We start from the raw sequence: 13647 nt of genomic DNA, 5'->3' as shown, positions 1-13647 counted from the left end.
GAAAGCTTAAAAGGCCACTAAAATGTTTAATATCGGTTATCGGTAGAGGTCGACCGATTATGATTTTTCAACGCCAATACCGATATTATTGGAGGACCAAAAAAAGCCGATACCGATTAATCGGCCGATATTTTATTTATTTATTTATTTGTAATAATGACAATTACAACAATACTGAATGAACACTTATTTTATCTTAATATAATACATAAATACTATAAATTTAGCCTCAAATGAATAATGGAACATGTTCAATTTGGTTTAAATAATGCAAAAACAAAGTGTTGGAGAAGAAAGTAAAAGTGCAATATGTGCCATGCAAAAAAAGCTAACGTTTAAGTTCCTTGCTCAGAACATGAGAACATATGAAAGCTGGTGGTTCCAACATGAGTCTTCAATATTCCCAGGTAAGAAGTTTTAGGTTGTAGTTATTATAGGAATGTTTCTCTCTATACGATTTGTATTTCATATACCTTTGACTATCGGATGTTCTTATAGGCACTTTAGTATTGCCAGTGTAACAGTATAGCTTCCGTCCCTCTCCTCGCTCCTACCTGGGCTCGAACCAGGAACACATCGACAACAGCCACCCTTGAAGCAGCGTTACCCATGTAGAGCAAGGGGAACAACTACTCCAAGTCTCAGAGCGAGTGACGTTTGAAACGCTATTAGCGCGCACCCGCTAACTAGCTAGCCATTTCACACACCAGCCTAATCTTGGGAGTTGATAGTCTTCCGTGTGGCTCAGTTGGTAAAGCATGGTGTGTGCAACGCCAGCATGGTGTGTTCAACGCCAGGGTTGTGGGTTCGATTCCCACGGGAGGCCAGTACAAAAAAACAAAACAAAAAAAAATGTATGAAATGTATGCATTCACTACTGTAAGTTGCTCTGGATAAGAGCATCTGCTAAATGACAAAAAAAAAAGAAACAAAAAGGCATAAACAGCTCAATGCTTGAAGAATTATGAAGAGCTGCTGGCAAAACGTACGAAGGTGCTGTTTGAATGAATCCTTACGAGCCTGCTGCTGCCTACCATTGCTCAGTCAGACTGCTCTATCAAATCATAGACTTAATTATAACATAATAACACAGAGAAATACGAGCCTTTGGTCATTAATATGGTCAAATCCGGAAACTAGATTCACCCTGCTGACAGTACACTGTCTCTAGCAGGTTAGGAGATCATTTTCGCTCACCCTAACTCTTTCCTAAACTTAACCTCAGTTTATATATTTGTTTGTTATATTTGAGTAGGCAAGTCCGTTATGAACAAATTCTTATTTCCAATGACGGCCTACCCCAGCCAAACACTCCCCTAACCCGGACAATGCTGGGCCAATTGTGCGCCCCCCTATGGGACTCCCAATCACGGCTGGTTGTGATACAGCCTGGGATCGAACTGGGGTCTGTAGTGACACCTCTAGCACTGCAATGTAGCACCGTAGACCACTGCACAACTCAGGGTCCCTCAGTTTCCTAACCTGCTATGTTAATTATCCAAACATGCTGCGTAATTTCTAACCTGGTCCAAAAAAATGTAACTTCAGTATGGAAGTTAAATCGATGAAACTATAGCGGCCATTTTGCATCTGACAAGCCAGGTAAATAGAGAATATGCCACCCCTTCACTATGACAATGGCCTCAAATGAGCGTGCCACTCAAAATTACACCTAAAATGAATTGGATAATAATGTTGTGTTTGGCTTTTGGGTAATGTTTGAAATAATCCTACAAGAGACCAAACATGGCATGATTGTCACATCTAGCATACTGACTGATGACATTAATTTGCTCATTATGCCAGTCCATAAAATGTTTAAGAATTCACTAATCAACAGTTTCTCATACATTCCAAGTTATTGAATTAGAGAAAACAAATAAAGGGGGGAAATTATACCAAATAAAGGTGTCATTTGTTTTTTTTGTTAGATTTTCTACTTTACAAAAACGGAATATTCAGTATAGGTAGGCTATACACTCAGACGCCATCTGAGTAGACTACGCTTTCCTTTAGCTAACCTACATTTAGCTGGCATATGCTTATGTTGGCCTATAGAAGAATATCAATTGGCATCTAGAAAGGAAAAACAATCCATTAATCGAATAAGGTAATAAATCCAACCTATATAAAGTACAATGGCAATAAAATACGGTGACAGTCAAAGTTAAGGCCACCAGAGGGCGACACAACAATTTAAGTTTGGCGATTTGAGAGAAAGTTCAGCCCACTGGTTGAATCAAGGATGTTTCTATGTCATTTCAATGACATTACGTTGAACCAACGTGCAGTAGATGTTGAGTTGACGTCCGTGCCCAGTGGGAGAGGTGAAGATACGCTGCAAACAATATGTATATGTGTGTTTTTCAAACAGGTTGCAAAATAAGGGTCAGTAGGCATAGGCTATTGGAAATTATAGACTAATTGTGCAAATATTAAAAAAGACTATCGAAATGGTTGGCTCTGTATTAATATTCCTTGTCCTATTGATACGGAAAGTGAAGAGCACGCATGACTACTGCAGCATATGACCTCTCAGCATCCCTTTTTATTTGTATTATTTTTTTATTGCAGAAAAAAACAGTATGCATACAATAAGTATACAAACAGACAATGATAACATATGCTAGGGGGTATAAGAAATTACAGATTATATAAAGACCTTAAAAGAAACACACATATTGATTGTTCAACTAGCCTGTACCCCTGCACACTGGCTTGGTACCGGTGCCCCCTGTATATAGCCTCGTCATTGTTATACTTATTGTGTTAATTTTTATTATTACTTTTTATTTTAGCCTACTTGGTAAATATTTTCTATTTCTTGAACTGCACTGTTGGTTAAGGGCTTGTAAGTACGCATTTCACGGTAAAGTCTACACTTGTTTTCGGCACATGTGGCAAATACAGTTTGATATGATTTTAACAGCTTTCTTATTAGACGACTGTAGAAAGGTCTTAATCTACTGCTCGAATTCCTTATAGAAACACGGAAGGTTTTTTTTATTACTGAATTTACATTTATGAATATGAAGTTTTTCCATTAGCACAATTAGATTTATGAGTTTTTTTTCTGCTTATCCTTATTATGTTTAAGGAAACCGAGCAGCTCTCAGCATCACTGCAATAAGCTACCGTCCGCGTGGTGACGCAAAAGCCCCGCTCCATCATGAATGCGCACGCCTGATGGTCAAAGGGATGCGTGCGCGCCTATACTGAATCGGTAACAAAAAACTACAGATTTCAAATTAGGTTGGACACCATACGACCGTAGCCATCCGTATCACATCTTCACGGAACTGAACAACTTTGGATTAGTTACTTATTTTAATTGTTTTCAAAGGAACGCTCTGAAAAGAAGAAATGTCTGGGTAAAGCTCAGATACACTCTCGGTTATATATCTGATTGTCTTTGCCTACGCAATAATTACACTTTGAGAAGAGACTGAAACAATCATTCACCTGGACAAACTTGAGAGTTCAATTCAAGTTTATTTTACACCTGTGACCTGATACTGGTCCGATTTTGGATGAGGAGAGTATTTGCCAAATGGATATAAATGCAAAACTCCGTATGGTTGAATTAAAATCAAACGAATGATGACAATTAAAACGCCATTGAAACTGTAGGTAATTCAACCGTGCAACTGTTTCAAACCGAATTCATCATGCGAATATTTTAAAGACAAGGTAGGAGTTAAGGAATACTGTGTAGGCGACTGGGTTTATAATAAGGTTTTGTCGGGATGATGCGACTGCTAAACTACCTCTTGCTGGGCTACCTGACCTGGAATCTACGGATATCAGACGCACAAGGGGAGTACTGCCATGGGTGGCTGGACATTAATGGAAATTACCACGAAGGCTTTCAGTGTCCGGAGGACTTTGACACCATGGACGCGACCGTGTGCTGCGGGTCTTGCTCCCTGCGGTACTGTTGCGCGGCTGTGGACGCACGGCTGGACCAGGGAAGCTGTACCAACGACCGAGAACTGAATAACACGGAGTTTGCAGCGCGTAAGTTTAGACTACCAAAGCAGAGCCTGGCAGGAGTGGACAAGTTAATGCACAATTAACTTCAAAAAGTGGGATTTCCAAAGATTCAATAAAGATTCAATATAGTGAAATAGTTCAACATTCAATATCTCGACACCCTTTTAATGAACCATGCATGGCACTCAAATGAGAGTCAAGTTTGTTTCACCATTCAGCCTTTTCAGGTCAGTGTCAGGCATGCATAGCCTACATATTTCATTATAAAATATTTTTTTGTTTTCAATCAGTCTTAGTTATAGTCTATATTATTAAGAATAAATATAACCTATAAATCCATCATCTTTTTTTAGCCTATTTTTAAATAATTTAGATGCCAAAAATGACATCCATATAATACAAAGGGGGGAGAAATCATGCTGTTATCTATATATCTATCACAGCCTATGTTTTGTTTTCATAAGTACATTGTCCTAAGAATCTCCTTAAAATGTATGTTGTCATTTTGAAACCTAACATAAGCACTAAAACTAACTTTTCATTTAGTTATAACAATGTAATAGCTCTATCAAGATGCAGAAATGACAGCCCATCTTCATTTACAAAGGAACTTTGTGGGGTGTAAGCACTAAGCATCTCTGATTGTATGCATGTGGGGCAGCAGTTTTTTGGGCTCGGGCTTCATTTGACAACAGGTTAGGTATATTGTTATCGGCTCCAAAACAAGGAAACGAAAAGTGGGCATGCGATACACCTGGAGTGTCACAATCAAGGCCGGATCAAGAAATCATAGACCCAATCATAGGTTTGTATTTTTATAGAGACCAGGGCTAGAAAGTAGTAGGCTGTGAAAAGTAGTAGGCTACCCCTATGTGAAAAGAAGTGGATTGATTTTGACCACAATATAAACCATGCAACTTTGTAATAATCCTGCAATCTAAATAATAACTTTGCACACCAATGGCAGAATAGCCTATGCCCTACTGTATCCAAAGGTGACATCAAATCGCCATCAGATGTGTATATGATACGCCTGTGTAGCAGGGGTTATTATATTAGAATTAATTTCTAATTTAAAAAGAAGAGTTTTCATTCACATGGAATTATTCATCAGCATTAGTTCGAAATGTGTATCATTTATGGAATAAAACTGAAACATATATACAAAAAATTTAAATAAACTAATTTCACCAAATCACTCAATTTAATGGTCTCCCAAGTTGCTAAACCCAATAGGGTGATTAATACAATTTCCTATTTTTTTCTGATAATAATTCAACTTAAAATAATTTCCTCCCCTGGTGCCAATTGCTAATTTAAGGTGTAATCTGAACGTTTAATCTACATTTTGGAAAAATACATTGTCTTCAGAAAAAAATGCTTCTGAATGAACATTCGCACAGTAGCCTTTTGCATAGTCCAATTCAGGCCTTAAACAAAAAAATATAGAGACAATGACTAACCAAGAACCAAGAAATAAAACTTAGCTAAATGATAGGCCTATTAATAACTCCAGAATGCCTGGTTTTGTAGGTGCATGTGGGTTACATGAAATAAAAAAAATGCGATGCCTTTTAACACTTTGAATACATTGTATTAAGACAGCCTAAATGTAGTTGGTTATTTTTATAGTAGCAAAATAGTTTTTTTTGCAGCACTGTGTTTGCATAATACACCCCAGTAGTCTTCTTACGTTGTATTATGATCCAGAAATGTTTACTTCCAGTCTGACATTAAAATGGGCTATTGAAAATATTTTTGCAACAATACAAAATTATGTCTTGTGAGTTAATGTAAATACATGTTGAATTTTGAGGGGATTTAGGAAGGTAAAGAGTAACATTTGACCTTTGTCTTCAAAAATGTATTTTCTCCTGAATCCCTTTCCATAAAAAAAGGTGCAATTCTGGATTCTGTAGAAAAATAAATTATTTCACAGATACATATCTTATTCAATCAAGATGTTCCCATATGCCTGTGCATGTTTGCAATACAGTTTATTACACACACGTATTTTCACTGAGTATAAACTCCACTTCTCATTGGCCCTGTTACTTTATGAATACATCCTTCCTAGTTTCCTTAAGGTGAGCACAGTTATGTAAGTGATTTGTTAGGTGTAAGCAATGTTACCACCCTATTGCTTTCACCAATAAAACCCGTATTCAGATCTGTGATTACTTCAAGGAAGGTAAAGGGATGCTTTTTCAAGTTTTTAAACAGGTATTCAAGTTATCAAGTGTACAAGTATACAAGTATTCAAACACCTGTTCCTCCTTGCAGAGCCTATCTACGTGCCCTTCCTGATGGTGGGCTCCATCTTTGTGGCCTTCGTGGTGGTGGGCTCCCTGGTTGCCGTCTACTGCTGCACCTGCCTGCGGCCCAAACAGCCTACCCAGCAGGCTATCCGCTTCTCACTACGCAACTGCCAGGGCGAGACCATCCCCATGATTCTGACCACTGCGCCACCCAGCCTGCGCACCCCCCTCGCGCCAGTCCAGCACGGCCACCAGTTCCAGCTCAGCTGGCGGGAGCAGCTCAGTGCGCCGCTTCTCCCTCGGAGGTCAGGGTCAGCAACACGGGTGCTTGTTGTCAGCGTCTGCACCAAGCACCCGTGTCTTCACCTCCCCCCTCCACACCCCAGCCGCTACTACCACCACCCCCTCCACCCCCCTACACCTCCCCCGCAGCCTGCATGCCAGGCGGCCGCCAGCACCCTCACCCCCATGCCCAGCTGCAGCTGCACCAGCCCATGCACCCACACCAACAGCCTCACCTGGCCCAGGGCACGGGCTTCCTGCTGCCCCAGCAGTACTTCTTCCCCCTACAGCCGGAGCCCTTCTCCGGGGCTAAGGGCTTTGCAGACTTTGGACAGAGCTGACGGGACTTCCTTGGCAACGAGGAGGTGGATTACAGGAGCACACTGTGGGACGTGAGTAGGGTCATGTTCATTTAGCACTAAACAGAAGAAAACAGACCGAAACAACAGGAAGGGACTACCTGAATCTGCCCAGTATGACTTTGTTTTAAATCAGTGAACTGTACTGAACATGACCCTGGTGTGTTTTGTGGACAGACACACAGTCATCGGCTACCGGAAGGACTGCCCTGACATGCACTGCAGTAGGCCTGTTGAATGGAGACTGGGAGACAGGAGGCTGTGTTCAAGATAAACCACAAGAAAGCTTCCTAGTCGAGCAGAGTACATGAGAGTCTTGTCTCTCTAAATTACGGGAATGGACTTCTGCTCAGAACAGACAGGACCTGTTTATTGGTCATTATTGTTTTCAATGTTAGGCACTTTTTTATATATACATTTCTATTGTAAACAATATTCTGTCTTCCCTTTCTCTTTTATACACAATTTGGTTAAATGGTGATGTTAAATTGTCACAATAACTTTTGTGGCAGCAACATTATTAAGTAGTGTTCTACACATTTTGTTGCGAGCTGTTGGACATTTAATCAAATTATCATTTTGACAATTGCAAGCCCCTAAAAGAGGGGAAGGACTGACACCAAGTTGTGCAGTAGGGTGAACAAAGCCAAAGGATGTACTGTGTGTACAGTGCTCACTGGCTGAACTATAAGTTTGTTTTTATTTAATGATAATATTAGTCAACACCAGTATCTAATTAGTATTCTAATGACTAATTCTATGATTGTGAATACTTGTCATGCAATGCTACAACTAGAAGTACATTTCAAAAATATAAAAACACTCAACAGTTGGTCAATATTTCTGAAAATTAAACCTACTCTTTAATAATCCAAGATTGAATGGTTGAGAATTGCTTAATTGCTCACTTACGGATAGATTTTGTACTGTATATTACTAACTTCTGAAAATGGCTTGCAACTGTTTCCTTTATGCTGTTAAAGTCACAATCCTGAGTTTGTTTCACCTTTTAGCCCAACTGCAGCCTCCATATTTGGTTTATTAATGTACTACTTATTATACTTAAGTGAGGGGATGCAAAGATATTCACAAACATTAATGACACATTGAACCTTAAATACAGAAACTACGAGCCAAAATGTTGGCTTACAGATAGCGGAGTCCCCATTTCTCCAGCCTCAGATATATAGGCAACTAAAACGGTTCATTAAGGCCATAGTCGTTCGCTACCTGCCACTCAATCTTGCGCCAGACTTCACATGGGGAATGTGGCAATGAGATCAGTCATTGTCAATGCTCAATGAGCCTGTCATGGCCACAGTGTTAAAAACAACTGATCCCAGAAATAGGGAAGAGTTTTGGGTTGGATGAGCAGGTATGGCAAGAGTCCAAAGACTTCTCTGTACCCTAGTCATTTAAGTGTGAAATAAACTTGGCAATCACTGACCTATTATGGCAGATTAGATACAATAGATCATACAGTGGATAATGTTTGGAGCTATACTCTGAGTCTTCCAAACAAAGGTAAAAGCAATTCCCAGAGATGACTGCCACAACAATCTTTGGGTATTGCTGTCCTTTTTTCCTTTTTGGAAGGCTCAAAATCTACAATGTTTACCCAGACAAGCATGCCATTCCAATAGAAACCTTTGGTAGGACATGCATACTTGCATACTACTCTTTGGAGGTATTTGTGCTATAGTTGCGCAGATGTCAACACAATTGATTTTCTATACATTTGGGTATGCTTGGACACTTCTGTTGTTTTAAAAACACAGGAAAAAGTCTTCGTCTTTCAGATACTGTATTCTAGATGGTCCTGTATAATACTGCTCTAAATCTATTTAGAACGCCACGAAAATACCTCACAGATTGAATTATTTTTAACTTACATTGACAGTAATCCAAGGACTCTTGTAGGAATACTCTAGTAAGGGTACACCTAGTCAGGAAAATATGTATTTCATGAACTAACGACTAAAGCGAAACCATCTAGGTTGGTTTTGTGATACTGCTATGATAGTGGATAGTTTGTCAATAACAGAGACAAATTATTGTAATTGTAACGAAAAGGATATTCTACCACACGGCCCCACAGTAAACCTCAGATCACCAGTCACCAGGGAGTACAACGTCACCATAATGACGACATTTGTTTGTTTGTCACGCATGGAAGGGAACTATGTTTTCTGTCTCCCCTGCCTTTTCCTGTTTAGGTTCTCATTGCTCTGCAGGTCCTGTTTGCTACCACACACATAGGCATATGATTCTATGGGAAAAACAACTAGCTGCCTCCCCTCATTTTGGACGGTTACAAAGTCCGAAATGAGGGATGGCACCTTATTCCCTACATTGACCAGAGTAGTACACTATATATTGGGGCGGCAGCGTAGCCTAGTGGTTGGACTAGTAACCAAAAGGTTGCAAGATCAAATCCCCGAGCTGACAAGGTACAAATCTGTCATTCTGCCCCAGAACATGGCATTTAACCCACTGTTCCTAGGCAGTCACTGAAAATAAGAATTTGTTCTTAACTGACTTGCCTAGTTAAATAAAGGTAAAATAAAAAATATATAAATATAGGGTGCCACCTGATAGTGGAATATTCAATTTCTATGACGATAGGTCAGAGATGATGACAAAAGTTGGTTTCCTTGTTTGTAAAGTTTATTTTAGTAGTAGTCCTTCATGGCAGGGAAAGGAAAGATAAAGGGGGGATACCTAGTCAGTTGTCCAACAATGTATTCAACTGAAATGTGTCTTCTGCATTTAACCCAACCTTAATTGACATCCAAGACATAACACTTAAGTTTGCAGTCCCAACATGCAGAACAATCATTAAATGAAAGATGTAAAAATAAACAATAATCAAACAAATTGAAAAGTGCATTTTTTTTCTGTAGTGAACAACACTTGAGGGAGAATCAAAGTAGTACAATAAACGAAAGAACGTTTTCTTTTTTACATTTATGCAGCCCACAACTATCACAGACAACAGTTTTTGAAAAAGCAACAGTCCAAGCCTTCCATGACCAATTTCACATCAGAAGAACCACATTCAGCATTTTGAAAATATGACAGCAGTTCATAACTAATCAATCGAAACACGAAAGTATAGCATAACAAATACATTTTTACTGATACCCTCACTAAAACCAGGAAAAACCACAAAAATAGTTATTGTAAAGAAGAGGTACACTGCACGAGAGAAACAAAAAGTTACAAACGTGTACACCCAGAGAAATTACAATAACCAGATAATACCAAAATATCCACTATTGGAAAGGTAGCATTCTGCATTGTTCAACATCTCCTGTCAAGCGAGAGACTTAGCGTCAGGGCCCAGGACCACCACGGCTGAGGTCTGGCCACACAGAGAGCCATGCAGCAGCAGATAGTACACCATCATTATACCTGGAGTCGTGCAGACAGACAAGAGGAGCAAGCAGCACCATACACACACATGGACAACCATGTATTGCACACTCAGTCATTCAGTCAGTCACCCACCCATACAGCTCCTCAAACACACACTCGAATAATGCAAAATAAGACCTGAGGTTCCAAGGGCTCCCAGTCTCACATTAAGGACACAGACATGCATACGTAGAAGTTATCCAGAGTAGACGACAGATCACACACACACACACACACACACACACACACACACACACACACACACACACACACACACACACACACACACACACACACACACACACACACACACACACACACACACACACACACACACACACACACAGAGTCTGGAAACTGATCTCCCATAGGGGGAAGAGAACAAACATATAGTCAAATAATAAATAAACCAAGAAGCTATTAGAACAATATTAATAACAACAACAAGACATTTAGGAAAGATATTTATCATCCTTCTATTACTCTAGAATTCTATTGTTTGTCAAAAAAAAAGAAGACAAAAATTCATTATAAAGCCGGTCAATGCAAAATTCGTACCTCTCCAATATAAAAATACAAATTCAGATAATAACTATAGAGACAAAGTAGTTTTGATACTGTGTGGAGTTTTCTGGCAAATTTTCTCTCTCTCTTAAGCTAATGGCACTTATGTTCGAAGGATAAACTCCATTCCAAGGGAATATAAGATTGTGAAAGAAAAGTTGCCACATACGGAAATTCAACAGGATCCTCATACAGCCACCCCCCCAAAACACTCGGAACCTTGATTTTATATGTGCCACACTTGTTACCACATTGTATACACGAGTACAATACGGGGGGGGAGCTCATCTTGCCAATCGAGGGGTAGAGCACTGTTCTAAACTAGCTAGCTAGGATATCTTACGTATTCTATCAGGGAAAAAGTCTAGTTAGGCACCATTGGGATTGTTACAGCTGAGTAATGTGTGGAATGCAATTACTTGTTAAAAGCAATCAAACTGCTATACAACATTTTTGGAAATTGGACTAAGTTGCAGGACTATCATTAAAAAGACAATGCTGTTTAGGCACAATAACTACATACTTCTTAAATAAAAAATATAAATTTTGAAGAAAACAAACACGGATGGCTGAAGGCATGAACAAATGTAAGGCCTTACTATACAGTAAATACATTTTTTTTCAAAGAGCAAAAGAACAACAAAATAACAAAATATCTGTTCTGAAGTGGTTCATTGTTAATATGCTTGGTGGATATTTTTTAAATCTGCATTTACATTTGTTTTTTATATTTTATCAAAATCAAATCTGGATTATTCTGTCACCAATTGGAGTACACATACCTAAACATGTTGACAGTTTTTGACAAAATGATAGATTGTTTTGGCTCAATACTCATATTTTTTCTATTAATATGAAAGGAGGAGACATTAAGATGGTTATACTTCAACACATTTAACTGAGCAGGAACAGTAAGGAATTTCAGACCACAGACTCTGTTAAAAATGCAAGCACAGTGCTTATGTCTGCTGGACACACAACTACAAAAAGTGAATACTTTTTGAATGCTTTTTTGTTTCTAGGTTTTTTCCATTTTTGATGTACAAGACATCCCTCTGTCATGTCCAAATTCCCGAGACGCTCGGGCTAGGGTTATCCAGAGGCTGCCACCCTCAGATTCAAATCGCTGTCGGAAAACGACTGTGAATCGTGATAGGCTGTCCTGGCCGAGAGCAGCGTGGTTTCACCACTCATTGGTCTGCTGTTTGGTGGTGTCGTACGCCCGGATGACCTCAGACTGGGAGACCACTCCGTTCTCATCTTGAGAGAAGGCGTATCCATCTGCAGGGCAGGACAGATGAACAGAGTGAGAAACAATGGCTGACACGTTCAAATTCTAACCATGATTAGAAAGAAACTTAGTTTAAAGTAAACCACTTCAAAATAAAAACTCGTAAAAATTATTTTAACTGAATAAAAATAAATTAAAGAATGACTTTCAAAATAAACTAAGAATCAACGTAAGTTTCAATTGAATGAAAACAATATTAATGAAAAATAACAACATGCTCTCTAAGAAGCTTGACCAGTGCTAAGCGAGGGAGGGTCAGTCATGTTACCTGACACCTACCATCTTTACTTAGCTCTACAGCCACTAACTACAACTATGGGAGTTCCTATCGCAACCTTAACCTTTGACCCATTAGCTCACCTTTAGGTCTCAAATGACTTGGTCACTACCTGCAGGCCAGCAGATGAGTTCAGAAGGCCCAGTGAGAGGAGTGCATTGTGGGAATAATATCGCACACGTTTATTGAATAGTTTTCGCTCTAACCACCACTCACACAGTGCACAGCACACAGGGAAGGAGAGGTGGGTACATAGAGGGCTTTTCACAGTATTGAGCCGAACCGAACTGAGCCTAACCAAACCAAGCTGTACCCGAGATGGCCTGGTTACACATCCATCATAGTTGCTGAAATCCTGCTGTAAAGGACAATGTGTTTCAGATCGGCGCTATACTGTGAAAAGGGCATATGTGGGGTTTCTAATAGGGATCGGGATTATGGTTTCTCTACAGTTAAGGAGGCAAAAATAAAAGGGGTCACACAAGACCGATCCCATCCCCACCTACGAGACAAAAAAAAAAAAACATCCAGCGAAAAGAACAGAAATAAATAAAATCCAACATAACAAATTAAACCCATTCCATCTGTATTGTCTTAAAGCTTCTATCTAAACTACTAGGCCTACTAAATTTGTACTAGATGGGACGAGACTGTCCATTAGGGTGCATCCCAAATAGTACCCTATTCCATATATAGTGCACTATTTTTGACCAGAGCCCTATGGGCCCTTTTCAAAAGTAGTGCACTATAAAAGGAAAAAGGTGCTATTTGGGACACACATAGTGTTAGGGGGGGTTGTATTAACAGGCGGAGGAACACGAACAGTGGGGCACTTTTGTGTTACTTAATGGGGTTAACGACAGGATTATGTATGTGGATTTCCTGCATCTGGCTAATGTGGAACATGCATACGAATTCTAAAGAGCGGTGGGATCAGCAGAGTATTAGCACATCCCCAATGCTGAGGCTGCATCCCAAATGGCACCCATTTCCCCATGCAGTGCACTACTTTTGACCAGGGCCCATAGGGAATAGGGTGCCATTTAAGACACACCCAGAGTCCCCTTCTGAGCTATGTATGGAATCCCCATAATATGGCGTTATGTATCCACACAGGAACTATACTCAATACAAAATGCCTGTCTTGGGTCTTTGGACCAGTGCTGAGAGAAAATGTGTCTCTCCCTCTAAGAAAACAACATGAGG

At 39.7% G+C, this 13647-nt stretch overlaps 2 protein-coding genes across 2 annotated transcripts in view; one reads left to right on the top strand and one right to left on the bottom strand.

The window, feature by feature from the left end:
* Positions 1-3192: 3192 nt before the first annotated feature.
* LOC106600637 (protein shisa-3 homolog) lies at positions 3193-7767 on the top strand. Its single transcript, XM_014192137.2, has 2 exons — positions 3193-4017; positions 6277-7767. The coding sequence occupies exons 1-2, from the start codon at positions 3747-3749 to the stop codon at positions 6927-6929; spliced, it is 924 nt and encodes a 307-aa protein (XP_014047612.2). The 5' UTR covers positions 3193-3746; the 3' UTR covers positions 6930-7767.
* A 3384-nt stretch (positions 7768-11151) lies between these two features.
* Positions 11152-13647, bottom strand: part of LOC106600634 (phospholipid-transporting ATPase IA) — a 180680-nt gene continuing 178184 nt past the window's right edge. The window contains exon 17 of the transcript XR_006769146.1: positions 11152-12154. The gene's annotated coding sequence lies outside the window, so the exon portion shown is untranslated. The remainder of the gene's footprint in view (positions 12155-13647) is intronic.

This window comes from Salmo salar, chromosome ssa03 (genome assembly GCF_905237065.1).
Source record: "Salmo salar chromosome ssa03, Ssal_v3.1, whole genome shotgun sequence".
NCBI classification, from domain to species: domain Eukaryota; kingdom Metazoa; phylum Chordata; class Actinopteri; order Salmoniformes; family Salmonidae; genus Salmo; species Salmo salar.
The sequence above is the reverse complement of the archived record's forward strand: the minus strand, read 5'-3'. Positions and strand labels throughout refer to the sequence as shown.